Raw genomic sequence first — 26,913 nt, forward strand, 5'->3', positions numbered from 1 at the left:
CTTCTTTTTTTCTTTCTTCGCCTCCTTAATGCTCCCCTCTAGCTCCCGACGACACGAAAGTCTAATGACCATGTCCATCGTCCTCCTCACCCGGCTGCTCGGGGTCTAGCTGAATCATGGTATCGATACGCATAATGCTGATGCACGCCTCGACGGCGCTCTTGAGCTGCCGGGACTTGCTTATCGTCGGCTCCAGCACGCCGGCCTTGATCTCGTCGATGACCTTGCCCCGCGTCAGGTCCAAGCCGTAGTTCTTGTAGTTCTTCTTGTGCGCCACCACCTTCTCGTCCTCGTTTGCCTCGCCCTCCTGGATGCGCTGCGACAGGGCGTGCCTCGACCGCAGCTGCGCCACCAGCTCCGCCGCGTCCTTGGCCGCGTTCACCGCCAGCGTCTTGGGGATCACCAGGAGCGACTGCGCAAACTCGGCGATGGCCAGCTGCTCCCGCGACCCCACGGTTCCCGCGAACTCCTCCAGGTAGATGTGCAGCGCCGTCTCGACGGCGCCGCCGCCCGGTACGATGGCACCGCTCTCCAGCGTCCTCTTGACGGCGTTGAGCGAGTCGTGGATCGACCGCTCCATCTCGTCCAGCTGCAGGTCGTTCGACCCGCGGAGGATGATGGACGCCGAAGAGTGCGTCTTGGTGCCCTTGATCAGGATGCACTCGTCGTCCGAGATGCGCTCCTGCACGACTTCGTCGGCGTGGCCGAGGTAGGACGGCTCGAACCTCTCGTCGCCGTTGAGATCGGAGAGCGTGCTGAGCAGGGTCGCGCCGGTCGCCTTGGCGATCCGCCGCAGGTCCTCCTTCTTGCACCGCCGAACGCCCATGGCGCCCCGTTCGACGAACATCTTGAGCACGAGGTCGTCGATGCCCTTGGTGGTCAGGATCACGTTGGCGCCCGCCTTGAGGATCATGTCGACCCGTTCCTGGACCATGCCCGACTCGCGCGCCCGGATCTGCTCCAGCTGCTGCGGGTCGTCGACAGTGATCTGGACGCCCAGCTTCATGCGCTCCTTCTGCAGGTTCATGTCCAACACGGCAATCTTGGCGTCTTGTATTCTGGTCGGCATGGCCTGCGATGCAACGGTGCAGTTGAGGGCATAGCCCTTGACGAGAATCGACTCGAGCGCGCTCTGTCCGTGAGCCTTGAGCATGTTCACCGCCTTGACGGGATACTTGGTCTCGTTGCGGTTGTTGGTGGTCTTGACGGCAAGGAGGGCATCGACGACCATGTTGGCGAAAAAGTCCGAGTCCGGACCGATGATCTTGCTGGACATGGAGGTCTTGGCGATGTTGATGAGCGATTCCCGACCGAGGTTCTCGACGCTGACGCTGACGTTCTCGTTCATGTACTTGATGGCCTCGCGAAGAGCCAGGCGGTAACCCGTGATGATCGTCGTCGGGTGGATGCGGTTCTTCATCAAATCGTTGCCCCGGCGCAGCAACTCTGCGGCAATCAGGACGACCGAGGTAGTACCATCACCCACTTCCTTGTCCTGCTGATGCGCTAAATCCACGAGAATCTTGCCGGCCGGGTCTTCGACGTCGAGGAGGCTGAGGATAGTCGCGCCGTCGTTGGTTACCGTGACGTCCTACTCAAAGAAGTGAGCCTGAGAAAAGAGCATAGTGACACCGAATAGTAATAAAACGTACACCAATGTCGTCCACCATCATTTTGTCGAGACCGCTGGGGCCGAAGGAGCTCTTCACGACGTTGGCGATGGCCTGTGTTGCCAAGACTGCGGGACACATAAAAGCGTAAGAAGAAGCCAAGTCGAAAAGGCAAAAAGGTGTCCGAGAGCAGGGAGGATAGCGTACCATTTCTATCTCTAATATCTTGCCCCGAGATCTTCTGGCCACCGAGGAAGAGGGTGCCGCTACCGGACTGCTCGAACATGGACGCCATCCTGGCAGCTATGTTGCGAGGAAACGAGGTGGGAACGAAAGAGGGAGGACTGAGACTTTTCAGATGAGAAGAGTCGGGTAAACCTCGATGATAAGGGAATGACTGCGCGTAGTTTCTCCTCTTGAAGAGTATGTATGATATTAAAACGTCCGATGAGAAGGGTCAAGGCGGTCGGGTCGGTAGGTTAGACAGACGGTGATGGAAGCTCCTGGTTCTTCCCCCCCAACCTGAACTTTTTTCGGTTTGGTAGTTAATCCATGTCCCGGTTGAGCTGTGGCTGGTGACGCTTTTTGACCGCCTTCTCGCACTGAATGGCGAGATTTCCGATTACTAATGAAACGGTCCAGCCACCAAAGCCACAATCAGGCTTCTGAATTAGGTAACCTAACCCCTCGCTCCAGGGCAGGGCACCGTGGGGTCGTCCATGCACCCCCCTTTGCATACCCCCCCACCCCATGTCTAGCACGACAGCTGTAGGTACGGTACATTGAATTCAGTTTTCCAATGCGGGGCACTGCTAATAAAGCCCATGTACTGTGACTCAGGGCGCCAGCAGTGTTGGAATTTATGTGTGTGTGGGTGTTACATATGCTCATACCTTATCAGAGAACTTCGGGCCTGGACGCCCGTGGCCCCCCCAAAAAATTGATACCTACCTGACTTGCCAACTTCTTTCTAGGTCCCATGACCTCCTAATATTTATTTCCTCGCAACATCGCTTTCCATTGTCCGCCTGTGGGATTCTCCGATACTCGAGTCCTTTAGGACGCCCCCCTTCTGGTCTTCCACTTGCCATCAAAATCTCCGTCTTCTGTAACCCCGCGATTCGTTATCGTACCCCGCCTCTCTCTCTTCCTCTCTCTGTCTCTTTTCGTCGGTTTTCTTCTCTCCCGACCTCGACGTAGCCCGCCACCATGGCCGATTCTGCGGCGCAGGCCAAGCAGCCCGAGCAGCAGCAGCCTTCCAAGAGCGCGCTCAAAAAGGCTGAAAAGCAGGCTAAGATGGCCGCAGAGAAAGCCGCAAAGGCCTCCAAGAAGGCCGCTATCCCCGTGGTCGGAGGAAAGAAGACCGACGACATAATCGGCATCACCGTACCCAAGAACGAAGACTTCTCGGCCTGGTATCAGGAAGTCGTCCTCAAATCCGAAATGGTTGAATACTATAATGAGATTGCCGGCTTCTTCGTCCTGCGCCCAGCTTCCATGTACATCTGGGGCGCTATCCGGAAGTGGTTTTCTGCTCGGATCGAGGCAATGGGTGTCGAGGAGACGAGTTTCCCCCTCTTCCTGTCGTCCAAGTCGCTCGAGAAGGAGAAGGACCACGTCGAGGGCTTTGCCCCCGAACTGGCGTGGGTTACCAAGGCGTAAGTGACCCAAGCGAGACCCTGGTCTGCTTCCTTTCCATTCCTACCCATACACCTAAGAAAAGCAGACAGCTCAGTTGACACCTTCCCATACACACAGCGGCGACAAGGACCTCGAGGTTCCCGTTGCTATCCGCCCGACATCCGAAGCCGTCATGTACCCTTACTACGCCAAGTGGATCCGGAGTCATCGCGATCTCCCCCTGCGTCTGAACCAGTGGAACTCGGTCGTGCGATGGGAGGCCAAGCAGACGACGCCTTTCCTCCGAACGAGGGAATTCTTGTGGCAGGAGGGTCATACGGCGCATCTGTCCGAGGAGCTTGCCGGAAAGGAGGTGTTGGAGATTCTCGACCTGTATGCCGGAGTCTACGAGCAGCTGCTCGCCGTCCCCGTCGTCAAGGGCCGCAAGACGGAGAATGAAAAATTCGCCGGCGGTTATTACACCACCACTGTCGAAGGCTATATCCCCTCCAACGGTCGAGGTATCCAGGGCGCGACATCCCACTGTCTTGGCCAGAACTTCAGCAAAATGTTCGACATTACCATCGAAGACCCCCACAAGAGAGGCGAACACATGCATGTCTGGCAGAACTCGTGGGGTCTCTCCACCCGTGTGATCGGCGTCATGGTCATGATCCACGGCGACGACAAGGGCCTCGTCCTCCCTCCCCGCGTCGCCAGGATCCAAGCCATCGTCGTCCCCGTTGGCATCACGGCCAAAATGAGCCCCGAAGACCGCAAGAAACTCGAAGCCAAGGCCGACGAGATCACCGACGGTCTCAAGGCCGCCGGCGTCCGCTCCGACGTCGACCACCGCGAGGGGTACACGCCGGCATGGAAGTTCAACGACTGGGAACTCCGGGGCGTCCCCCTGCGGCTCGAGTTCGGCCCCAAGGACGCCGCCAAGGAGGTCGTCACCTACGCCCGCCGCGACACGGGCGAAAAGGGCACCATCCCCCTCACCGAGGTGGCCACCAAGGTCCCCGAACTGCTCGAGACCATCCAGCAGGACATGTACAACAAGGCCGAGAAGTCGTTCCGCGAGCACAGGATCCAACTCACCGACTGGAGCAAGGTCGTCCCCGCCCTGGATGCCAAGAACGTCGTCATCATCCCCTTCTGCCTCGAGCCCAAGTGCGAGGAGCGCATCAAGGAGCTCACCGTCAGCACCTCGCCCGAGAACGAGCTGCTTCCCGAGGGCAAGCGGGCCCCGTCCATGGGCATGAAGAGTCTCTGCATCCCCTTTGAGCAGCCCGATGGCCTTGTCGAGGGCCAGACCAAGTGCCTGAGCCCCGAATGCTCGGCGCTCGCCAAGAAATGGGTCATGTTCGGACGAAGCTACTGAGCGATCGACTGGACGGGAAATCGTTTTTTAACCGCACACAAAACGGTGCAGCGGCCGGCCGTGGGCGCAGAGGTTTTAGCTATAAAAAAAAGAGTGAAGTTCCATCAAGGCCGAGCATCATGACATGGGATGGGATTCACGATATACACGAAGGAGCGACTTGCTTTATGTTCCTTCTCTTTCTGTGGGTAAGGTCGGATGGATACCAGGGCCGATGTAGACCAAGGGGGAGAGCTGTGATGAATAGAAGATCGAGCCGGGTCGGGTTCGGACCAGTTGAGAGGACGGTAGACGATGGACCTAGCCACATGAAGAAAAGAAAAAGTAAGCCATGCTAACTCTTGTAACCTCGCAGTAAACCTGTCTCGAGCGAGTGCTGACGTCTTTTATGAATTTATTATGTTTATTTTGCGCCGTTACGCTGAGCCGCCTCATATAGGTGCCCAGCAGGAATATCAGTTGGTCCCCGGACATGTCTGTTAGTCCAATTCCCCCGTGCTGCTCCTGTATCATCCCCAGGGCGACCTGCATAGCCCCTGTGGGCTCGTGTTCATTGGGGTACATGGTCGTTCTGAATGCTCCCGGGAAGGGCGAGTGTGTCCCGTAGAACCTCCCTCTCTCAATTGACATCCATCAATCTAGTCGCATTCCCAAATTCATCACATACCGAGAGCAGCATTGAACGCATCAGCAGCAGCCTGTCCTTCCAGGCCACTCGCGTCGGCCGCGCCATCCTCGCAAGCCTCAACAGCCGCATCGGGAGCACCGCAGCGGCTCGCGAGCTGTCCGCAAATGAAGCTAGTGATAATGTCGACATTGAGCGCAGAGCCGTGGTCAAAGTCGCCAGCGGGGCCAAAGGTGGCCTCGGCGCGGCCGTCGAGCCCCTCGGCAAACAGGATGCTGGGATCGGAGCAGGAGCCAAAGTCGAGGGCCTGGCGCCTGGCCAGACGGGGCTCGGCGCGGGCGAAGCGGAACCGCCCGTTGGGCGAGTAGGTGATGGAGCGGGCGTTGCGGCGCATCTTGCGCAGCGAGGCGGCGGCGAGGCAGGCGTCTTCCTGGGCGGAGCAGGCGGCGGTGCCCTCGGCCAGCTGGCCCGAGTTGGCGGCGTTGAAGCAGGCGTTGTTCTGGATGGCGCAGGACCGGGAGAGGGCGGCGGCGGCGTTTTGGAACGTGTTGCCGTTGACCTCGAAGGGGCGCGCTGGGTCCGCCGCTGAGGAAATGACGGGCGGGGCGGGCCCGCCGAGGTTGCCTGTGAAGGTCTGGATGTTTGCGCCTGTTGTGCCGGTGGGGTCCTCTACCTCGACGACTTCGTCTTCGAGGCCTGGAGGCTGGATGGAGATCAAGTCCGCCTCGTCTTCATCCTCCAGGCCCAGGCCGACATCTACTCCGATGGACTGGCAGACTGAAAACGATGTCAGTTGAATTTTGGGTTCCTCTAGAGAAATGATGAAGGCCAAGCTTACTAGGGATGAGACTTTCCACCAAGTCGTCTGCGTTCGCATTACCGCCCTCACCGAGGACCTGGGCGACTGCGGCTTCAATCTCCTCGGGTGTGGCATCGGGAACCAGCAGATCCAGAGTGAAGATGCAGCCAATATCGTCCGTCTCGTCGTTGCAAGTGTTACCAGCAGCAGTAGGGTCGCCAATCTGAACCTCCGTTAGCCATATTCCCGATGCGGCACACTTGTGGTTTGGATGGAGAAAAGGACTCTCGCACATACCTCGCCAGGAGGGAAGGTGCCCGACTCGAGGGCAAGCATCGGGTCAGCGCCGATGAGGGCGAGCTGCTGAGCCAGGGCAAGGGTGATGGCCTTGTTCTCCTCGGCTGCGTTCTCAGCGGCCGGGTCCTGGTGCTGGGAGATGGCGTCGATCTCCGGGTTGACGGCCGTCTCGTTGCAGATGACGCTCCTCAGGCCGACCTCGACAGTGTTGCGCTCGAGGGCGCGGAAGATGAGGGCGCTGGCCATGCCGTCAATGTCACCCGCCTGCTTTGCACCGGTGAACGCCGAGTCGGCGGTGATCTGGTGCAGGCAGTCGAGGTTGGTGACGTCGCCTGCGCCCTCGGCGGCAGCCGCGTTTCCGAGGAAACCAAAGACCGGGTCCAAGATGTTGAAGGGGTTGTTCAGTTCGAGGAGCTCCTTGACGGCGATCAGGTATTTGCGGTGGGAGTGCTCCTGGGGAAGTTCGGCGGTGGCCAAGCCGGCCAAAACGGCCCCCACTGCGATAGAGCTCTGGTATCTCATGATGTTGGTCGTCGAGTCGTGATAGTACGTGTCCAAAGATGAATGAAAAGAAAAGGACAATATCAAGAGAAGTTGAAAATCTCGTATATCGTACAATGAACAAAGGTGTAAAGGGAAATTCACAATAAAAGGGCCGGCCCTGAGTTTGAAGCGAATGAAAGAAACAGAAAAAGAAAAAGAAGGAAAGAAACAAGTTCACAGAACTTAGGATGAGAAGATGCTAGGCCGGTTGGTTGAGGTGAGATGAAGCAAGAAGAAATACGATGGCGAGGATACGATGGGGATTATATATCATGTCGACATGGCATGGACCGGGGGTGGGTGACATTCGACCATGGACTGAAGATCAGATGGCATGGCTTCACATAGGGAGATCAAACATCTCGCCCTGACGGGGAATCGTTGCTCGTCCAGGGCACGTCTCATGTTCTCGTCTCGAATGTCGGCCGCATGTTCGATCCAGAGGCCTAATCGGTCGAGCACGACTTGGTATCGTCAAGCGACGCCACAAGGTCCATGCCATGGGTCAATGTGCTTGGCGTTTGACTGAGTGTCCGAGAAGGGCCCTGGATCGGTTTGTCCATGCGCAACTGTATCCAGAGGGCATCCTAGGCGTTGATGATAAAAGTCGGACACATGGGCAAGGGCACGGACGGGGTCAGATCGAGAACAGGACCTGGTAGTGTCAACATCGGTATGACAAAGCCGATGGCGTCTCGAACCCCTGGTCCTCCGATTTGAGTCAACTTTGAAAGGCGAACGTAGAGCAAAGTTAGTTGAAGCTCGTTGTCGAGTCGCTTCGGCCTGCATTGCCATTCAAGTTGATGACGAGCCATGACAACGACTACGTCTGCCAGACGTTTTACATCCCAATGGCCAGGTACAGATGCTGCGGCTAATAGAGTCCAGTTTGTGGTCGTCCTTGAGGAAAAGCGACCCGTTCTCGGAAACGTGAGACAAAGGGCAAAGTCGAGACGGGAAAAAGGAGACCCGGCCAAGGTCAAACGCCGTTGTCGTGATAGTGGGGAGAGACGACATCTCCTCGTCTCATCTTCGTCTCATCGTTGACTTTGAATGGGAGGTCATGTGATTTGGTACGTATTGGTGATTTCTTATGTAAGCACGTGCCGGGCCTACTCTACAGCCTCCAAGGCACTCAATGCTCGCTGAACATCAGAGCCTACCTTGACGTCAATAATGCAATGATGCACCGATATCAACACGGTCAGTAGGTGGCATGCAAGATACTAGTTGCTCCATACTTGTTGTGCTCTTTACTCGCTCATTCAACTACTTGCGGTGTTTATACAACGGCAAACACATGCCCCCGTCCGGTTCGTCCTTGTCTAAGACGTCCCTCCCAAAGTGCAAAGAGAAGAGACAAGTGAAAAAAGAAAAAAAGGCGGTCTCGCGTCGGGTCTGTTTCGGGTTGGGTTGGGTTGGGGCTGTGTCCGTGAATCTATGCGTAGTGTTTGTTTTCTACCCTCCGCTAACCATTGTCTCGTCCTTTTATCCCCTTCCACCTCCACACCGCGAATTAGATATTCGTACAAAAAGGATTGGGATGGCCCAACACTTAACCGATGACAAGCTTGCCGTCGTCTGTGAAGCTGTACTCGGGAACCTCGAGGTTGAGCGGCGCAGGGCCCTTCATGATACGGCCCGAGATGTCGTAGTGAGAGCCGTGGCAGGGGCAGAACCAACCGCCGTAGTCGCCGGCCTCGCCGATGGGAACACAGCCGAGGTGAGTGCAGACGCCTGGAAGGAGGTATATCAGTCTCGACGTTCGTGCAGAGGCTCATTTCCTTGACTCTTTTTATTTTGGGAGGGGAGGGAAAGGGAATAGAAGAAAACATACCAAGCATGACGAGCCACTCGGGCTGCTGAACACGGTCCGAATCGGTCTCGGGATCCCGTAGGGTGGCAACATCAATCTTGTTGGCCTCGTCGATTTCAGATTGGGTGCGGTGGCGGATGAAGACGGGCTTTCCTCTCCACTTGATGACAACCTGTTGTTTTTTGCGTCAGCTCCCAGTTCTTTATCACGCCATATCGCGCCCATAAACCCTTGTCAAAGAAAGAGCCGGCTTCCTCTTTGCGAGGATAGAAAACAAACGGGGAGGAGGAAAAAACCCACGTTCTTGCCCTCGGGAATCGTGCTAAGGTCAACCTCCACCTTGGCCATGGCCAAGACGTCACTGGAGGCGGACATGTTGACGAGGAACTCTACATCAACCTCATGTCAGCCGAATTCAGACGTTTTCCCGGCCCAATTGAACCGCCACATCCAAGTCATCCCCCAGCAGCCGGTCAGTCATGCACCTGCCCTCAATGGCCCACCACCAGATGAAGGGAGAAGACGTACCCTGCACAGTCGACTTGGCACCCGCAGCGGTGATGGCACCGAGGGCACCAACCATAAAGTACGAGTAGAGGTGGTTCTTCTGCCCGCTCGTCTTGCTGACGTACTTGCTGAAATCCGGAATCTCGTTGCCCTTCTGCGCGCCCTTGAACGGGCTCGAGTAGGATGTGGTCGAGTCGGGCCGGGCGACGGTCGTGCTGAGGGCTCGGACGGGCGCACCGCTCCGCGAGAGCTGGCGCACGCAGGCCCGGGAAGCGTGTGCGAGGGGCGCCATCGTGAAAATATGTCGGAGAACGAAGGACGGAGGGAAGAGAGAGAGAGGCCGTGTTGGCGGGCGGGTTGTGCGTGGATGGACGTTTGTGGCAAAGCGGTTTCTTTTTTCCAGTTCCGTGTGTCACGGTCGTCACTTGCGTCTTGGTGGTTTTTTGGATCGAATTGCCGAATGGGAAGCTTTGGTAGGTGCCTCAGGCATACCCGCTCTGAAATTGAACGTCTGTCATTGGGTCGGATTATCACCTGATGCCCGGACGATCCCGGAGAACCGAAGACACGGATAGATGCACATCCAAGTCTTTGTATGCAATTCTCGGGACTGTCGCCATTGGTGTTTGTGATTGGCTGAGAAGGGTCCGGCGTCTTACGGAATATCTTCGGGTAACCGAGTGCTTTGCTTTGTCATAGCCACATCATAACATCGTCCGCCGAGAGCTCCCACTCCTCCTTGGCTCATTTCGGGTTGGGTGTTATTCTAGGGATCAGGGTGGATGACTGCGGCCCAAGATACGGACTGTGAGCGCACAAATGCGCACAATCCGTGAATGGTGAACCGCCCTGCTACCTATGCGTTTACAGTATTCATTATAATATAAGGCTTTTGCTCTTCTAATAACTCCGGAGGTAATAATCACCACAGGCCTGACGACAGCAAACCACTCTCGTCGGGAACTACATTGCTCGTTCCCACCAGGAATGCGATGGTCTTCTCATCCAACTCACATCATACAAGTCATCTACAAGTCGTCATAGCTACTCCTATCTCTACTGAAACCTCCGCCTCAGTGCATCCGCCGCAGCTCTTCCACCATATTCCGCACCGCCTCGACAGACGGACCAAGCCCTTCCACCACCTCCTCCTGCCGCACCTCGTTCAGGTCGAGGAACCGCTCGATAAACTCGCCATCCACAAACCGGAATGGCGCATCCGCCGCCCGCTTCGCGTTCCGGAACCCGCGCCATGAATTAAAGTACCCCGCCGGATCGTGCGACGCGCCCTGCCCCAGGAACCGCACCACCTTGGCCAGTTTTTCTTGGAGCGGGAGCAACACGTTTAGATAGGCCGGGTTGATGTCCGCCACCACGTATAGGGAGCCCTCCACCTGTAGTATTTCTGTGTTAGCCGGCTCGTCGTCCAGGACAGGGGACCGACAAAGTGACTTACCGTTGCGAGGAAAGCCTTGGGCACGATGAGGTCGTTCTCGCCAGGGGTGATGTGCAGCGGCCGGATCTTGTTCACTTGCTCTCCGAGGTGCATCTCGCTCGTCATCCGCATCTTCTTTCGGTCGTGCTCCGTCGGTGCGTCCGTGTTCTGCTCTAATACCAACAAGTTGCCTTGTGCGTCTGCCTCCAGCCAGGAATTTCCCCCGAGATGGCACACGGCCGTAGCCCATGCATACTCAAAGTGTCTCGCCCTCTCCACCAGCTTCGCCTTTTGGCCATTCTGTGGCCGCACATATTCGATCACTGTCATGGACTGCATCAGATCAGCGACGCCGATCATGGTGCCCGACACGTAAAGATCGACAGGGAACGTCGATGGCCGGAAGGTAGCAAGTTTTTGAAGCCTCCCCTTTGTCGTCGTTTCCTCTATGTAGTCGTACACGACGACCGTCTTGCTCAGCCCGGCGACGATCAGATCGTCCATGGTGGCAAGGCAGCGACAGGCGCCTTTGAGCTCGTGGCTGACGATCTGGTACGGGTTCCTGTCCGAGTCAACGCCGAGAACCAGGATACGTCCTAAAACGTCTCCCGCATCCTGGACGCTGGGGTCGGCGAGGTAACTTGTCCCGACCACGAACCGCTCGGCCTTGTGCCCGGTGCTGTCGGGCAATTCTGCGCGGATGACGGCCTCGACCATCTCCACCGACGGCGTGGTATTGAGCGCAAAAGGCTTGCCGACATGGCCCAGCACAATCTCATCGACGAGTTGAAACACGCTCGACACCATCTCCTCATCCCCGACTAGCTCCTTCTTGATCGTGCCAATCCCGAAAGCTTTGAGTCCCGGCGAGTACGCGACGCGACGCACAGTTTCCCCAATGTGCAGTGGGTTGACGTGGGTTCTCCGCTCCGTGTCGACCTGAGCGATCCGGATATGTTCGTCTGTGGCGACGAAGACGGAATCCGGGAAGCTCTCCGAGTCGAACGGCGCAATGTACCTCACATTCTCCGCCGTTGCGGCCGAGTAGATGATGCGGCCCTCGGCGCTGTAAATCAGGCTCGAATGCTCTGTTGTCGCAAACACGTTCCGCTGGCCCGGCGCACCTGGTCGGGGCAACACGTGTAGCCCCGCCTCCCGGCTCCCCAGGGTAACGCTCTTGCGGCCAGACAACGAGTAGTCGTCCTTGGATACATTGAGCGAGACGACCTGTCCGTCCTCCATGGCGACGAAGAGCGTGGGGCCCGAAACATCTGGCGGATGAAGTTGGACCAATGCGATATCTCTGGGGACGGAGACGCTATCGTCGTTTTGTTTGATTGTGTGTCCCTGGAGCGCCTCGAGGGTCCGTAGATTGATGATAGACACCGACCCTTTGGACCAGAATCCAACAACTCCCACATCGGGCAGATCGTAAGTGACATGGACGCAGGAAATTTGGCCACTCTCACCCCCCATGTCCCCCCCGACGACCTGCTCCGTGGCAGCAAAGTTCCCTGGTATATCCAATGACACGAGACGCGTGCCGTCGACGGACAGTAGGACCCACTTGTCGTTCGCCGAGGCCGTAACGATGGAACTCCCCTCGGGTACCGTCCAGGTACTCACGCTGATGCCGCTCTCCGAATCGAAAAGAGAAACCGTGCTTGGCGTGACCTGCAACATGTGACCGCTCGGTAGGGAGGCGGCTACCAAGGTAGGCTGGTCCATGACGAGACCCTGGAAGTCAGGGACTTCTTCAATGCCGCCTTCTGGGTCGAAGCGGAACACCCTCGTCTCCGTGACGAAGGATACGACCAGGGTATCTACCTGAGCTGAGCCGTACGATTTCAGGGAAAAGAGCCCGCGCACGCCCGGCAAGTCGTCCAGGACGCCAATGTCCTCTAGGCCAACGCTACTCCGGATGCTCCGCAAGCTTCCGTTGTGGTGCACGCCACAGCCGGCGACAATCCGAGCCTGCCCTGACGAGAAGGCGTTCCCAACCTGGTTATCACCGGCGTTACCGAGGTCCATGATGGCAAAGTCCAGTATCGGGGCGACGTTGGGTACGGTTTGTACTAGGCGAATGGTTTCAGATGCGATGTCGAACAAGAAGAGCTGCGAATCTCCGTGGTGGGAGCCCAGGAAGAGCAAGTCGTTCCCCATATACACAAGGCATGACGCCCGGGAGGTCTTTCCTATATGCTTGATCGACATGCCCGTCACCACAGCATCGTCAACGTCAAGGGTGAGCAAGTGCATGCCGCCGTAGTCGTCGGCGAGGAAGTAGTGGGAGACATCGAGCTCCGCCCAAGCGACGAATATCTTTGGCTCCTCGAGGGTGTGTTTGACTCGGCTCTTGGTCAAGATGTCGATGTAGATGAGCAGCGTTTCGCCAACGACGATCAACCCGCCGAGCTGGGCCTTTGCACCGGTAGTGTCGCGGTGATGATACCTCTTGACGGTGGGTTCCACGACAGTGACGGGTATGAGGATTCGGGCGAATGGGTCGGGTATCTCGAGGTCGAGCTCGCGGTCCTTTCGAGGGTCGAAGCGGGAGACGTCCGTGTTCCTATCGTCGGACATTAACCGGTAGACGGACAGGCTGGCATCTTCCTTATCGATGGCAGTCTGGTAGAGAAAGGCGATGGTGGGGTGCTTGGTCTCGGTAGGTACGAATATGCTCGACTTGATGAAGAGCTCGGAAAGGCGCACTTGGGCCCAGTCCCTCTCTATCCTCAGGTTGGTGTTCTTCCTGCTCCCCAGTCGCATGACGTTCAAGACACCCTCCCATAGGTGCATGGCCATGAAGTGGCCTGTGGGGTCGACGAGACATTTGTTCTGGCTCTCGGATTCGCGCATGTGCGGTTCGGCCAAGTCATCTATCACCTGTTCGGTCTGTAGCCTCCTCGCTTCGGGATCCCATCTCGCCGTGAAGTAATGGAATCGGTCGGTGCCGACGAATAAGAGGTCCGTGTCGGAGGTTTTCGGCTGGAGTCGTTGCAGGAACGTAATGGTGCCGCACACGGTGGCGGAGCTCACCAGGGTAATGCCATCGATACTGACGCGGGAAATCTCTATCCTGTTTACTTTTCTAGGAGAATGTCAGCGGAGGCCGTCGTCGAGGTGTCACAACAAGGGCAGAGGGGCAGGTGTAGAGGGGTAGTAGCATTGGGAGAGGGGTTGGTCTGGCCAAGCAGGTCAAGAGCTTGTATGATGATCATCCAGCAGATTGAGTGCCGCCCATAGTCCCGTAGGAGGGAGATTGAACGACCAAGACAAGCTCGCTGCGGCTCTCTGATGCTCTAATGGTGCCGCTCCTAAGTGGCTGGACGAGTGGGAGACCTACGCAGTCACTAGAACGTCTTCATCCGGCCAGAGGCGTATCGAGATGGCCTCACGTATGCTGCTTGGACGGTGGATGGGTGCAATGTAGGCCATACTGTCGTAATGCGACGAGAGAGCAACAGTCCGTGACTTGGCGGAGTATCCCTCTAGCCCAATATCTCGACCGGTGATGTGATGGAGGGAAGAGCTCCTGGCTTCGGACATGACAAGCCCCACAGAGCTGGGGTAGCTTATCGATAAGATGGACGTTGGACCCCACTTTTCGCCCAGATAGCTCAATGGCCCCACTATCAGGATTTGTCAGCTTCTTCCGTAATCATATCATACACTCCACACAGCAAGGCGTTGAAACGCGTTACTTCGTACACCTGGACATACAGCGCTCTGAACAAGTCCGGCGTCGCACGGAAAGAGGTCCGCCTGTGTCTATGAAGCTTCCCACGAAAACACTCCTTATGATTGACAATTTTATATGGCTCTTTGAAGAATCGAGGACGTCTCTCAAGAGGCAATGAAGCCGCCGCTACCGATCCGTCATACGCCATCTGTACTTGGACTCATCATCTTCATTCTGAGTGCGGCTGTGCCCATCTCGGCCTCATGCAGACCCCTATCATGATATTTCATCCCTTGATGCTTATCCCAACCATGATGGTCTAGAGCATACCGAAAAGACGTCCAGAATCTCTGCCCTTTTCAAGCCATCTCACGAAACCCCATACTTCTACGTTCGTGACCGCATCGCTCAGTTCAACGTTCTTCCAGCTCATCATTTTTCAGAAGCGTTGGGACCAAGAAATTCTTCAGCCGGGTTACTTTGTACGGCATTCGTTATGAACTTGTTTCCGTCAGCACAGACATTGATATTCTAGTATAAGAGGATATATTTATGAGTACTCTGCTAGGAGGTTCTCACAGGTTCCCATAGCATGCCCCAGTTTCGATGAATTTCCTCCAGTCCGTACTGCTTCAAAGAGGTCTCGGCCACGTCGACGTCACGATAGCCACACTTTTGATAGAGCCTCCTCCCGGCATTGGAAGATTCAAGAAAGGAGGGGATGTTGAGGCGGGCAGCTTCTTGCACACCCCATGACATGAGCTGCTGGCCAATGCCACGGCGCTGGTGCTTCGGGTCTATCACCAAGATTTGAAGATCTTGGCAAGGGAGAGCGGCAACGTCGTGAGCGAATCCGAGCAGAACATACAGACGGGACAGGATTCAACCGATGGGCACGGCGATGCGCGCAGACTTACAGACGCAGGGCTTCCCGACCACGGTGCGCTCGCGCATCTTATCCATGGCACCAAAGATTAAATTGGCCGCCTCCTCGTTGACGCCGGGACCCCAGACGCGGGGTTTCGGCGGGGGAGTGGCGTCCGGATAAACGACCCACTTGGCCCAACCGATCACGGCATCGTCGGCGTCCCCGTCGACTTCAGGATTGACGGCGACGAAGATGTGGGTGCCTGGCTCCTCCCGACAATGAGAGAGCAGGTCGCGAGCGCGTTTGTCGTTGGCTTCGGGACCGAAGGGGCCTGGGAAGACGACACGGCTCATCTCACTACCGGAGAAGGCGAGGGACTCGACGGCCGCGCATCGGCGGAGCAGGGGCAGGTCGGACTCGGTCCCGAAAACTCGGCGGATTTCGACGGGGATGGCGGGCCGGCGGGACATTTGAGTCAATACGGACACCGGAGCGACTATACCATGGGAAATCTGACTCGGGAAGATGGGAGTGGTGTTTTCTCTACCTAGTTAGGCTGCTTCTTTTGAGGAAGTCCTGGGACTGAAGGGAGCTCGTTGTAGCGTGTGATGGGGAGTGCGGGGGACCCCGCGGAAGGTGAATAAATCACCCCTGAAGGACCCCATTTGGCCCACATCTCATCGCAAACTCCTTGATGTGGATATCCTTACCGAATGAGTCAAGGTCGACTGAGAGGACGCTGCTCAATGTGATGAACACCTATGTACACTCTCTTTCTCTCTTCCTCACATACTCACTCACTCACTACCTTGAAAAAAAAAAAAGATATGTGTGAGAGAGATCGAGACGACCGCCAAAACGAATGATGCAGATTACTACCTTGTTTCTGTAGTGAGTATTCAATGAAGACTACAGAAACGGCTGGGGGTAGTCCGTAACCCTGCAGTTTGGTGAGTCGGCCGCCGAGTCTCGGTGAGGGCTTACCGATGTTTACCGACGTCACATATGTCATGGCAGGAAGTCACTTCCTCAGGCACGTCACCCTCCGGGTCGTACCTACTCGGTTACGGAGTACCTGGGACCTAGCGATTGCCAGTTGTATACTGCGAGTCCGTGCCCTGCGTGTTCGTCGCCCTTTCCCGCCCCGTCCCAAAAGGAGTCGACTCTGGCCTCCTGCTTCCCTTGTTCCTTTCTTCCCTTCCTTTCTTCCCTTCACTCAACCCTCTCCCATCGCCAACATTTCGCTACGCCGTGCCTTACCTACAGAGCCGAGTTATCTATAGTGTTCCCTCCATTGGCCAGGACATGGAGGGTTGGGCTCGGTATGATCATCATGGCATAGCTGAATACCACGCCACTCTAGAGCAAGTCCGGAGAGACCTCGTGGCTTCGGGTCACATTCTTGACAGCCAAAACCGACCCTCACGACGCTTGGAAGCTCTTCTTAAATCCGTGCCTTTCTTCAGTAACGACGATGTCCCGCTGCTGGCCGAATGGACTCAGCCACTCTCCATACAGTTCCACGACTTCGATACCGCTCTCGACCCCCCTGATGAGACAGCTTCCATCCTCCTACACGACTTAGATGACGACAGTCATGCTTCTCCCGACCCTCACTACCTTACCGAAGCCGCCCTCGCGAGCTTCTCCCGCTCTGTTCTCAACTTGAAACTAGAGCTTCCTCTACTCAAGAGCGACCCTGGACTTGATCTCAGACGGTTTCTCGCCGAGTTCTCGGTCGAGTCGCGGCCAAGCCCCTTGCGCACGTCTATTCTACCCTGTGAGCCTGTTGACGATCATGAAGACGCCGGCTTACAATTTCCTTCCTCGTCCCATGCCTTTCGCAGGCGTCTCGATGACGAACTGCGACATGAGGTTCTCGACTACAATGAGGAACATCTCGTTCTTGTGGCCGAAAGTCAATGCATCGACCCGACGCCGATTGACATGTCCTCCTTGGTCCTTGACGAGCTGGACCAGCATCGAGTAAGAGAAGGCTCCGGAGACCTTGCCCTTATAAGACCCTCTAGCGATGTACTCATTTCTTTATAGGATAGACCCAAGGCTCTTACACCTCCTTTGCTGCCGGCATCCGACAGCCCCGAGCCCTTCGTCCCCTCTCAGGCAGACGCCTATGTGCCCTTTCTCTCGGATCCGTCTACTCTAATGGATGAAGACTTGGAGAAAGTCATGGGCGATGCCTTGGACGACGACCAACAGCTATCGGGAGACGTGACTGTCTTACTCCCAAGCAGTCCGTCGGAGCCTGGCCATATTCCCTTGACGGATCACCACGCCAAACTGTCGGATCTAGTACTGGAACCCCCTGTCCTATCTCGAACTGTCGGGTCTCCTTCCACTCTTGACCGATCTTCCCTTGATATCTGTGCGTCTATCGAGGACGGCCTACGTAGCTCCCCTCCAGGGACGCAAAGCGTTACCAACGACGTAGAAGCTTCCACGACTCATGAGAAACAGCTACTCGAGCTCATGGAGAACACAGGTGAGCAGATAATGCGAGAGATTACTCAAGAACATCTGGACCCCCTTGATGGGACTGCCAGGATTCCCGTCCCGGTACTCGATTTCGACATGCCTGACCCCGATTGGAAGACGCACACTGCCACTTCCAAGGAGATGTTCTTCTACCTCTCCCAAGCCCATGCACTTCACTACAACGCCAAGCCGTGCAAAAGAAATTTTTGGCTCGACAAGGAGCTCCGCTGGATTCCATTCCCACCCAAAGCCGCCATCGTGAACCTGGAAGAGACCATCGACGATTTTAGTGAAGGTGCTCTACAACTCGACATCTCCAACCGTTCACCCAGCCCTTTTCACGCAGATTACCTTCCATCGAGACCTGGTCTCCGATTCATTCATCCGGATGACGTGGACGAAGCCATTCCAGAATACGAAAGAGAAAGTACAGCCGAGCTGGACGGTGAAAGGAACATTTCTGCCCCTTTTCCCCCAGTCATAGCCACACCGCCAAGTGACGACGATCTTATGACCTTGGTCAGGAAGCGACAGTCCGATTCTAGGAGTTGGAATGAATTCTCTAATCGAGATGTCCCCTCTTCGCATATACGACCATCCACATTCAACGCCTCGCATATGGAACCCCTGTTCACTAACAAGGACGATCCACACGCAACAGAGAAGCTGCTGTCAAGCTATATCAGCATGCGGGCCCCCAAAAAGGCCAAGTTGACTATCAGCAAGCACTTCCCAACGGATGCTCCTCGAACAAGGAACCAGCCCAGGGTAAGCCACTCGCAGATTCCGAAAACTGAGACGGCGCCATGTCGATGGCCAGCTCCCAGCCCGCAGTCCCATCCACCTGTCGAACCCGTTCGCCTCATCATCTCCACTACAACACCACGTAGCCTCATGTCAAGCCTCCGCAACCATCTACCAGGTGTAGAACTCCTGGATCGTGTTTTGTTCCCCGAAAGTTCTCGGAACTTGGCCCCAGAAAAACATAACCATAAAGGGGTTCATATTTCGCTGCTCGACTCGGAAGCTGATATCGTAGTTTCCCCGTCAACTGGGATCATTGCCACCACACTTCTCAAAGTCCGCCAAAAGCCTCTCCCGGGATCGGAAAATGTCATGTCCAAAATCCGCAAACGTATTGCTAAAGTTGCTCCACTGTACGAAAGGTTGATCGTTCTCGTCTCCGAAGACGCCCAGGACGAGACAGCCGGGCAGCTATCCGAGGCCGACGCCTCTGCTTACTCTGACTTTGTCCTTTTCGCCACGTCTTTCAAGGGTACGAGTGTACAGACCTTTTATGTTCCTGGTGGGCCCCGTACATTGGGCGCCTGGGCTGCGTGGATCGCATGCGAGAATACGCCTCCCGCCGATGTACAGAAGATGCTGTCCGCAGAGGAGACCAAGTGGGAGACCTTCTTCCGCGGCTGCGGCATGAACGTCTACGCGGCACAGGTTTTGACTCGTTGTCTAGAGGAGAGGTATGGCGGTGAGGGCCTGATGATGTTCCTCCAGATGTCGAAAGACGAAAAAGTGACCGCCCTTGAAGGTCCCGTGCTGGGAACTGAACTTCTGGGAAGAGTGTCGGAGCGCTTACATGGACATCCCCAGTGATATGCCAGAGACAAATTTCGTCTGGTCGTTTCAGTGACCTGGGTAACCTTGCCAAGCTTGCTGGGAATACCGAGTTCGCAGCGTTGCTGATATCTTGTCACGATGTTACTGCTATATCCTGCCATACAAACTTGCACGACAGTAATGTACAGTGGCGGAACACGAGACGCAGGGAAAAGTGAGCGGGTAGAGGGTAGGAAGATTTCTACCAGATGACAAGGTAACTCGCTTCGAGATGCTCTATACAAGGAAAGCCGCAAGTGAAACCCCAACTCCCGATCCCGGTTACTTATCCCCATGCTGATGCCCATATATAACCTCCGCTATGCAATGTTGTATGCATGGAAAATGCTGATATGTCGCCATGCAAAGTCCCCCTAATATACAAGCCCAAAATATGTACAAAAATAATTAAAAGGCAGTTACGAACCTCAGCTAATGGACAGGAGTCATTCACTGCAAATCCGCGGGGATAGAATCGCCGTTGTAGAGGACGTCGGTGGCCGTGTCGAGCAGACCTTGCATGAAGCGATCGAGTTGAGACTGGTCAGGCGCCTCAAAAGTGCCGCGGAAGGGGGGCAGGGCACGGCTGCACTCGGTCATGGTGTTGAGCTTGGGGACACCAAGGAGGCTGACGCGGATATACTCCGCTGCATAGGCCTTTTTGAAAGACTGTTAGTATATGTGGAACAGTAATGGGCAGGATAATGATTAGATAGGACCGGGTGGAAGGAGGCAAGGGCAAAGAAAAAGGGGAAAGAGAAGAAAAACAGAAGAAGAAGGGGGGAAGCGGGCGGAGTGAAGAGAAGAATCGACCAACTAACCTCATTCCAGCTGGACTGCGCCGAAGGATCAGCGTAAGACCTCCAGGTAGCGTGAGTGCGGGGGTCGTTGGCGATATTGATGTCGCTCTGGAACTTGAAGACGCGAGAGGGGGCGTCCGTGTCGAGGGTTTCGGAAAAGTAGTCGGTATCCCAGACGCCCGGCGTAGAGTCCTGCGGGTCGCCGGCGCGGTCCACGTCGACGGTGTGCTGCTGCGATGCGCTGTGGGCGCCCAGAAGGGCCACGATGCCGCCGGTGGAGATGGTCTTGTTGGCGAACATTTCGATGATCCTGTCGGCGTCGTCAAAGGGCCCCGGCAGCAAGCCACGGGGACCCTCGACGGCGACATCCTTCCGGCCGGCGAAGAAGCGGATGCGTGGGCCCAGCGGGCAGACGACGGTGGCGACCTGGGCGGCGAACTGGATCACGTCGGCCATGGAGACGCCGTGGCTCGCGTACTTTGCGTGCCAGGCGCGCACTTGGTCGCAGGCGGTGCCGAGCCCGTTGTTCTCCGGGGTGCGGTTGCACTCGTCCGTCAGGGCGATGGAGCCGTCGGCGCCGGTGCCCTCGGAGTGGATGTCCCAGGTGCCGGCGTCGTGGAAGCCGAGCCGGATGAGGGCGCGGGCGAGGTCGTTGCAGCGTCCCGCGGAGCCGGTTAGGGCGGGGGCCATCTCGTCGGCGATGTGTTTCCAGACGCAGCAGGTGTCGATGTCGCAGAGCCACGAGCCGAGGGGAGGGGCGCCGAGGATGTAGGACGAGGTTAGGTCCTGCGGGTTGCCGGTGCCGGAGAGAATGGCTTTGATCTCGCGTCCGGTGCGGGTGAGTCGACGGTCGGAAAGATGGATGAGGTCGCCTAGCAGGGCGGTCGAGCGGCCGCTGCCGCCTTGTCGGGCCTGGATGTCGGACATGGTTTTGTCCATGCCCGGGTAGGCTAATGTGAAGCCGGCGGTGCAGGCGACCGCGAGGAAAGGCGAAGTCCTCATGGTGGGTAGGAGGGTCGAAGGATAGGAAGAGCGCAAGGATGAGGAATGGAATTTAGAGCTGGGGGTATGGATCTAGGGTGGATGGGATGTAAGTCAATGGTGGTGAGTTATCGTGGGTTGCATGTCGGATGAAGAGCAAAAGCATGGCTTTAAGTAGAAATGCGGCACAGCGGACAATGGCATAACGGCGCAGCGCCATGGTGAGATCTTATCGTGACAGCCGATGAAGAAGGTCCGCGCAACCGCAATGGACCTTGTCCCATGCTGAGGACACCGAGAGGATGCCGACGGTGGCAGGCGGGTTGAGTAAGATCTGAATTCGACGTGCTTCAACCTGTCGTGCTTGGGTGAGATTCGACGAGAAAGGAAGAACGGAGTTGCATCCGATTGCGGCCATTGGACCATCAGCTACAGGGTAAGCTTGGTGGATGGATGTTCGCGTCGTTTGACGGAGAGACCCTAGCTCCCAGGTCGGCCACGGCGATAGCCGATCGCAACGAAGATTGACTTGGGCGTTGATGACCGACGGACCAGGCCGTGCAAGTCAAGGTATCGAACGACTGGAGGACAGACTAAGAAACAATGAAACCCAAGCTGAAAGAATGGATTATGTCCGTCAGGGGTACTGGGCCGGTGAGTTGCTGACAGACCTGCCGATGCAATACAGAGGAGCGGTTGACAAGCCTCAGGATCGTGCCACCCAGGCCATAACCTAGGGGCACGGTCACTACCCGCTACCACCCTTGTTACTCTATTTATAGTCCGGTGATGCTTACAGGCCGAAGGGAACCATCTCCGCCCCGTAGGGCTGTGATTGAAACGTGTCGGTGAAGAGACGGTCTGGTCGATCAGTCGTGATGACGGTTTCTCAGCGGTCGTATCTGATTGTAGCAAGCTTCAAGATTATGTCTATGGGTGAGAATTGACGGTGAACCCTCAGCTGCATTCGTGTTCTGCGGCCAGCGTATGGATCGCCAGTTAGACTCCAGAGTATAAGAGAATCCGTTGGGAAAAGCTGTATGGAGTACTGCATCCAAATTGCTGGGACAGAGAGTTCTGGGCTTAGGAACTCGAAAGCTCAACCTCGTAGCAAAGCACGAGACATGAAGGTCTTGTTTGACAGACAGTCCGTCGGCGGGTGGGAAAGACGGATTAAAATCCCATCGGGTAGGCCGTACACGCTTCCGAAGCATCCGTGGGCGGCCGGGGTACCATCTCACAGAGAGCTGCGCCATCCCAACCAGTACCAGGGCAGTAGTAACAGGACTGATTGCATCCTCTGGTGCGGTGTAGTGCAGTGTCACAATTCCCGTACTGCGACCTGTGTGCTGACTCGGATTGCCGCCAAAGGGACGGCAGGAGATTGATTTTCCGGGACAACCCATCGAGTTGGTGACATCAAAGCTTGGTTCCCTAGAGTCGCCGAGGTTGAGATTTCGACTGGAGTCTATGTTGCCGCAGACAATTATAGGCCGTCACCCTTTGGAGCGTCTTCGGCATCATACGATGTGTCCATCCCCAGCGCCCATATCTTCAGGTTGCAGTCGTCAGTGAGACGAGGGGACGCCAATTTCGGAATGCCCACGTCGTTCGTGGTCCCCATCTGTTCGTCCAGCTCGTGGTCCGAAGGCGTCGTCCATGCACCGGAACAGGTGGCCACGACCGAACCTCCGGGATGGAGCATGGTCCCGCCGACGGGAGACTCGTGAGCACGCAAGTCCCAAGACTCGCTGAGAATGCCGTGCCGGGAGCCGACTCCTTCCCACACCAGGACCCTCCCGTCCTTCGACCCGGCCCACAACTCGAAGCCCCCCTCCGACGTGGCGCTGCCGGCGAAAACATCGCAAGTGAGGCGTTGCTGCGTGGAGGCGTCGCGACCGACGAGGACGTTGACGGGCCGACCGGTGCCACGCACGTCGTAAACCAGGATTCCGCTGGCCTGCCGCTCATTAACCACGAGGTAGCGGCCGCAAGGGCTCCAGAGGGTCTGCACCACTCCGGCGCCGTCGTCGTTGTGGCCGAACTCGGCGTCGACCACGCCGCTGATGCACCAGTTGGCGACGGCCTTGTTGGAGCGGGCCGGGTCGTACAGGCCGAGCCAGCGGGTCCAGGTCCCCGCGGCGACGAGGGGGGAGTCGGTGGCCACGGCCGGGCTTTGGCTGGCGAGGGCGGCGACCATGCCTTTCATGCCGACGCCGCCGCCCTTGGACAGGTGTCTCTTGGAAGGGATGGTGGGGATGGTCAGCACGGGGCCGTCGGAGCCGGTGCGCGTCACGTCGAAGTAGTCGAGGCGGTTGACGGAGCCGACGAGGAAGTGGGTGCCGGGCCAGGTCCACAGGAGGGACTCGCCCGAGATGTAGGCCTCTGTCTCGCGCCGGATGAGCTTGTAGCTGGACACCAGGGAGTTGGCGGGCGGGTCGGGGTTGGATGGCGAGGGGCTGGCGGGCGGGTTGGGGAAGAGGTGATGAAGCTGGATGGGGTGGTCTTTGCAGGAGACGAGGACGGTCTGGGAAAGGGGCTCGGAAAGGGAGAAGTATGGCGAGACGGCGAGGGTGTAGGAAGGTTCCGAGAAGCGGAGCTGAGAATCGGGTTCCAGGTGGAAGGGCTGGTCTCTGGGAGCGAGGAGGTCTTCGGGTAGGACGTGGACGGCGATCTTATTGTCCGAGGTAGAGGTGATGACTGCGGTGCCATCGGCTGTCCACTGAAGACCGCGGTAGAAGGAACGAGGGTGAGGCTTTTCGGGATGATTTTCTTGGGCGGACATGGGGCCGCGGTCTCTGTCTCTGCCCTTTGAGGGAAGACGCGGCTCCGTCGACGCCACCACCTTCACGGTAGGCGGTGGTGGATCATCGGGTTGCTCTGTGGGAGGTTGCCGTGCTTCCATTTGGGACGCCGGGCTCGCCATATTCGACGCCATGTGAGTGCGATTCCATCCGAGGATTCGTCAGGCAGCCAATTTTGGGACCTTTGACTTGACCTGACGCCCTAGAGGGCAGCCAGCAGTCGGGAGTGGGAGAAGCGAAATATGAAGACAAGGCTGAAGCAAGAAATTGCATCGTAGCAGGGATTAGTTTGTACTGTGCTATGGTTGGGAATAAGGTGTAAAATACAGTATGTGAAACCAGTCCATACGGAATGCACAAATGCACAAATACGGTATTACTAGTCGAGCTATGCCATGTTAGTTTCATGCTTTTGCACAAGTACCCTACCGAAATAAAAGCATACAGGGAGACATTGACGTCACTATTTTACTAACAGGTCGCGATTACTCAGGGTCCAGTGTCCCCATATCCAATTGGCTGGGAGTGGAGCGCACAGTTCAATCCTTCCTAGCTCGCTATCACCTGGCGAACCTGAGGAAATAACTGCTGACAGCTGTCGCCGCCGTGAATTATCTGAAGGTTGTATTTTAAGTGGAGACCTCATCCCCAGGCTACACCGTATCCGTACCTAGCTCTGTTTTCCGTCCTCCACCCAAGCCCCCTCCGCCCAGCAAAGCCACCTCCACAGGCATCACAGCCAAAAGTCGATCTTCCCCCCTTTCATTCTGCTCCGTCCTTATATCCAGCTATCACACCTGTTTGACTCACGCGTTTTTGGTCTGCTGGTCGTAACACACTCTCACCGACCTGGACGACTCGCCGTGAGCCTCACCTTGGTCATTGTACGCAGGTTATTGCACCATGCCGAGGTAGCTCGGTGAGGTCCCAACTCGCCGGCCATCCTCACAGCTTCAAAGACTCCGCTTTCCGTTACGACTCGTTGGTTGAATCTCTTCCCTCCTTTTGAATAAAGAGCTTTTCCAATATCCCTTTGTTCTTCTCTTTTCTTCCCTCTCTCCACGGTCTTCTTCCTTCGTCTCTCGATACCGTCCTTTTCAACGAAACTTGTCCCGTTGCGACAAGCCCACGATATCCTCGATTTGCGATCTATCTCTTCTACAGAAGAACCCATGATAGACGGGTGCGAGCAACTGGAAGTTCCTACTTGAATCCAGCCCGCAAACGCCCAGATACCTCGAGATGCTGCCCACGGCGTTCGACGACCGCTGCGAAGCGCTTCGGAACCCCGATTATTTCAACCTGTCTCTGTCCATGTGAGTCAGCTTGCTTTGAACAGAGGAGAATATTCTTGGTTCTTGGGCGCAGTGTTTGGGCACCTCGTCGACCTTGGGCGTAATGGCTGACGTATATCCTCTCCAGCGTCATCCTCTTTGGCCTCCTGATCTCGTACCTGCCGCAGCACTATCGCATCGTCTCGCGTCGCACGTCCGAGGGCATCTCGCCTTGGTTCATCCTCCTGGGTACGACGTCGGCCACGTCGGGTTTCGCCAACATCCTCACTGTCCCGCCCTCGCGCCAGGATCTTGCGTGCTGTAGCGAAGTCGAACCTTCCGAGTGCCTGGTCGGTCTGCTGGGCATTGCGCAGCTTGGCGTCCAGTGGATCTGTTTCGCCTTGATGTAAGTCCCCCTTCCCCGTACACGATTCTCCATGACATGGTCGACTAACGTGGTGCGCCTTGGACAGTCTAATCCTCTTCCTCGTTTTCTTCCGATACGACGATGCGAGCGTCCCCGAAGAACAGCTGGCCGGTACGCCTCCTCGAGCGCGTACGGCAGTGACGGTGGGCTTGGTCTGCCTGTTCCACGGCCTCTTGGTCATCATTGTGACCAGCGTCTTCGCCTTCGGCTTCCGTGGCCATCTGACGGGCTGGGCCAATTTCCTCGGCGTCATGGCGGCTGCGCTGGCGGCCGTGCAGTACATCCCGCAGATCTGGACGACGTACCATCTCGCGCACGTCGGTAGCCTGAGCATCCCCATGATGTGCATGCAGACGCCGGGCGGCTTCGCGTTCGCCTTCAACCTGTACAGGCGACTGGGCGGCGAGGGCTGGAGCACCTGGGGCATCTACCTCCTGACGGCCTCGATGCAGGGCGTGCTGCTCTTCATGGCCATTTACTACGAGTGCAAGAACCGTGCGGGCCAGGATGACGCGGAGGAGTCGGAGGAATATCCCGAGGAGCCGAGGCTTCCGAGCCGGCCTAACCCCGTCCGCACCTATTCGGAGGGATGGCACGACGGCCTGCCGGGACCGTACACGGCGCACCCCGAGCGATATGCCGATACGGAGGAAGAGCTGGAGCGTCTGCGCGAGCGCGAGGAGCGACAGGTGCTCCGGGAGGATAGACCCCTCCTGCGGCCCGGCGGAATCGGCACGCCCTACCGGAGCTACCACACGTATGATGACGACGACGACTGAATGCTATAAGCTGTCTCGTTTTGGCGAGGGAGTCATTGGGTATTGCTAGAGGGAAGGTGGTCTTCCATGAGCCCAAGTTCGGACATGAATGGGATATGTACCTTAGCTTATATCCCTGGCCACAGGAGCCCGTCATTGGGGGTTGGTTGACTTGCATCAGCAGAGCATGGGCATTCCCTGGTGTAGTAGGCTCTTAGCCCATAATGACGGCTCGAGTCACGTCCAGGCTCTATACGGATACTGAGGGAAGGAATGAAACAAAGGAATTGATTGCTCTTTATTATTCTGACTCCCGAGTGGCACACGTAACCGTAACCATTGGTAACTGTGCATCGTAACTGACAAAGTCATTACCTAGGAGGCTATATGGTGGGGGTGTAATGAAAGCCCCGGGGATGAGCCAACCGTTACATGGTCCGGATGGCATATGCATGGAATCAATACTGCCATACATTCGTAGTATCGTGATTCGTAATAGACAATGGATGGGCTTGGTACCTATAATAGGCCACAGGCTGCAGTAGATGGATGAACTCGGAGAGCCGAGCTGAA

The 26,913-nt window shown here is 56.7% G+C and overlaps 11 protein-coding genes across 11 annotated transcripts; 3 read left to right on the top strand and 8 right to left on the bottom strand.

Annotated features, from left to right (window-relative positions):
* Positions 1-61: 61 nt before the first annotated feature.
* On the bottom strand, positions 62-1,905 carry ACRALDRAFT_2038881 (uncharacterized protein; the record flags this gene model as incomplete). The annotated part of the gene is made up of 3 exons (XM_071020915.1): positions 62-1,591; positions 1,653-1,738; positions 1,818-1,905. 3 exons carry the CDS (start codon positions 1,903-1,905, stop codon positions 62-64), a joined length of 1,704 nt encoding a protein of 567 aa, XP_070879205.1.
* A 914-nt stretch (positions 1,906-2,819) lies between these two features.
* On the top strand, positions 2,820-4,614 carry ACRALDRAFT_2024224 (uncharacterized protein; the record flags this gene model as incomplete). The annotated part of the gene is made up of 2 exons (XM_071020197.1): positions 2,820-3,268; positions 3,369-4,614. The coding sequence occupies 2 exons, from the start codon at positions 2,820-2,822 to the stop codon at positions 4,612-4,614; spliced, it is 1,695 nt and encodes a 564-aa protein (XP_070879206.1).
* A 659-nt stretch (positions 4,615-5,273) lies between these two features.
* On the bottom strand, positions 5,274-6,857 carry ACRALDRAFT_2024225 (uncharacterized protein; the record flags this gene model as incomplete). The annotated part of the gene is made up of 3 exons (XM_071020198.1): positions 5,274-6,016; positions 6,078-6,261; positions 6,336-6,857. 3 exons carry the CDS (start codon positions 6,855-6,857, stop codon positions 5,274-5,276), a joined length of 1,449 nt encoding a protein of 482 aa, XP_070879207.1.
* A 495-nt stretch (positions 6,858-7,352) lies between these two features.
* Positions 7,353-7,693, bottom strand: ACRALDRAFT_1059931 (uncharacterized protein; the record flags this gene model as incomplete). The annotated part of the gene is made up of 2 exons (XM_071016141.1): positions 7,353-7,465; positions 7,534-7,693. The coding sequence occupies 2 exons, from the start codon at positions 7,691-7,693 to the stop codon at positions 7,353-7,355; spliced, it is 273 nt and encodes a 90-aa protein (XP_070879208.1).
* Positions 7,694-7,961: 268 nt separating this feature from the next.
* On the bottom strand, positions 7,962-9,624 carry ACRALDRAFT_1046554 (uncharacterized protein). Its single transcript, XM_071015454.1, has 4 exons — positions 9,223-9,624; positions 8,995-9,083; positions 8,716-8,866; positions 7,962-8,615 (listed from the first exon to the last, which is right to left on the bottom strand). The coding sequence occupies exons 1-4, from the start codon at positions 9,491-9,493 to the stop codon at positions 8,434-8,436; spliced, it is 693 nt and encodes a 230-aa protein (XP_070879209.1). The 5' UTR covers positions 9,494-9,624; the 3' UTR covers positions 7,962-8,433.
* A 316-nt stretch (positions 9,625-9,940) lies between these two features.
* ACRALDRAFT_1073846 (uncharacterized protein) lies at positions 9,941-14,161 on the bottom strand. The gene is made up of 3 exons (XM_071018162.1): positions 13,983-14,161; positions 10,658-13,727; positions 9,941-10,595 (listed from the first exon to the last, which is right to left on the bottom strand). Exons 1-3 carry the CDS (start codon positions 14,072-14,074, stop codon positions 10,275-10,277), a joined length of 3,483 nt encoding a protein of 1,160 aa, XP_070879210.1. The 5' UTR covers positions 14,075-14,161; the 3' UTR covers positions 9,941-10,274.
* A 653-nt stretch (positions 14,162-14,814) lies between these two features.
* Positions 14,815-15,827, bottom strand: ACRALDRAFT_1073845 (uncharacterized protein). Its single transcript, XM_071018161.1, has 2 exons — positions 15,236-15,827; positions 14,815-15,136 (listed from the first exon to the last, which is right to left on the bottom strand). The coding sequence occupies exons 1-2, from the start codon at positions 15,654-15,656 to the stop codon at positions 14,883-14,885; spliced, it is 675 nt and encodes a 224-aa protein (XP_070879211.1). The 5' UTR covers positions 15,657-15,827; the 3' UTR covers positions 14,815-14,882.
* A 664-nt stretch (positions 15,828-16,491) lies between these two features.
* On the top strand, positions 16,492-19,293 carry ACRALDRAFT_2024229 (uncharacterized protein; the record flags this gene model as incomplete). Its single annotated transcript, XM_071020199.1, has 2 exons — positions 16,492-17,172; positions 17,239-19,293. 2 exons carry the CDS (start codon positions 16,492-16,494, stop codon positions 19,291-19,293), a joined length of 2,736 nt encoding a protein of 911 aa, XP_070879212.1.
* Positions 19,294-19,746: 453 nt separating this feature from the next.
* Positions 19,747-21,023, bottom strand: ACRALDRAFT_2095732 (uncharacterized protein; the record flags this gene model as incomplete). The annotated part of the gene is made up of 2 exons (XM_071022734.1): positions 19,747-19,953; positions 20,118-21,023. The coding sequence occupies 2 exons, from the start codon at positions 21,021-21,023 to the stop codon at positions 19,747-19,749; spliced, it is 1,113 nt and encodes a 370-aa protein (XP_070879213.1).
* A 1,540-nt stretch (positions 21,024-22,563) lies between these two features.
* ACRALDRAFT_2130158 (uncharacterized protein) lies at positions 22,564-24,094 on the bottom strand (the record flags this gene model as incomplete). The annotated part of the gene is made up of 1 exon (XM_071023994.1): positions 22,564-24,094. Exon 1 carries the CDS (start codon positions 24,013-24,015, stop codon positions 22,564-22,566), a length of 1,452 nt encoding a protein of 483 aa, XP_070879214.1. The 5' UTR covers positions 24,016-24,094.
* A 514-nt stretch (positions 24,095-24,608) lies between these two features.
* Positions 24,609-26,648, top strand: ACRALDRAFT_1059926 (uncharacterized protein). The gene is made up of 3 exons (XM_071016140.1): positions 24,609-25,197; positions 25,304-25,561; positions 25,629-26,648. The coding sequence occupies exons 1-3, from the start codon at positions 25,124-25,126 to the stop codon at positions 26,359-26,361; spliced, it is 1,065 nt and encodes a 354-aa protein (XP_070879215.1). The 5' UTR covers positions 24,609-25,123; the 3' UTR covers positions 26,362-26,648.
* The last annotated feature ends 265 nt before the right edge of the window (positions 26,649-26,913 follow it).

Source organism: Sodiomyces alcalophilus (assembly GCF_042370955.1).
Source record: "Sodiomyces alcalophilus JCM 7366 unplaced genomic scaffold ACRALscaffold_1, whole genome shotgun sequence".
Taxonomy (NCBI): Eukaryota; Fungi; Ascomycota; class Sordariomycetes; order Glomerellales; family Plectosphaerellaceae; genus Sodiomyces; species Sodiomyces alcalophilus.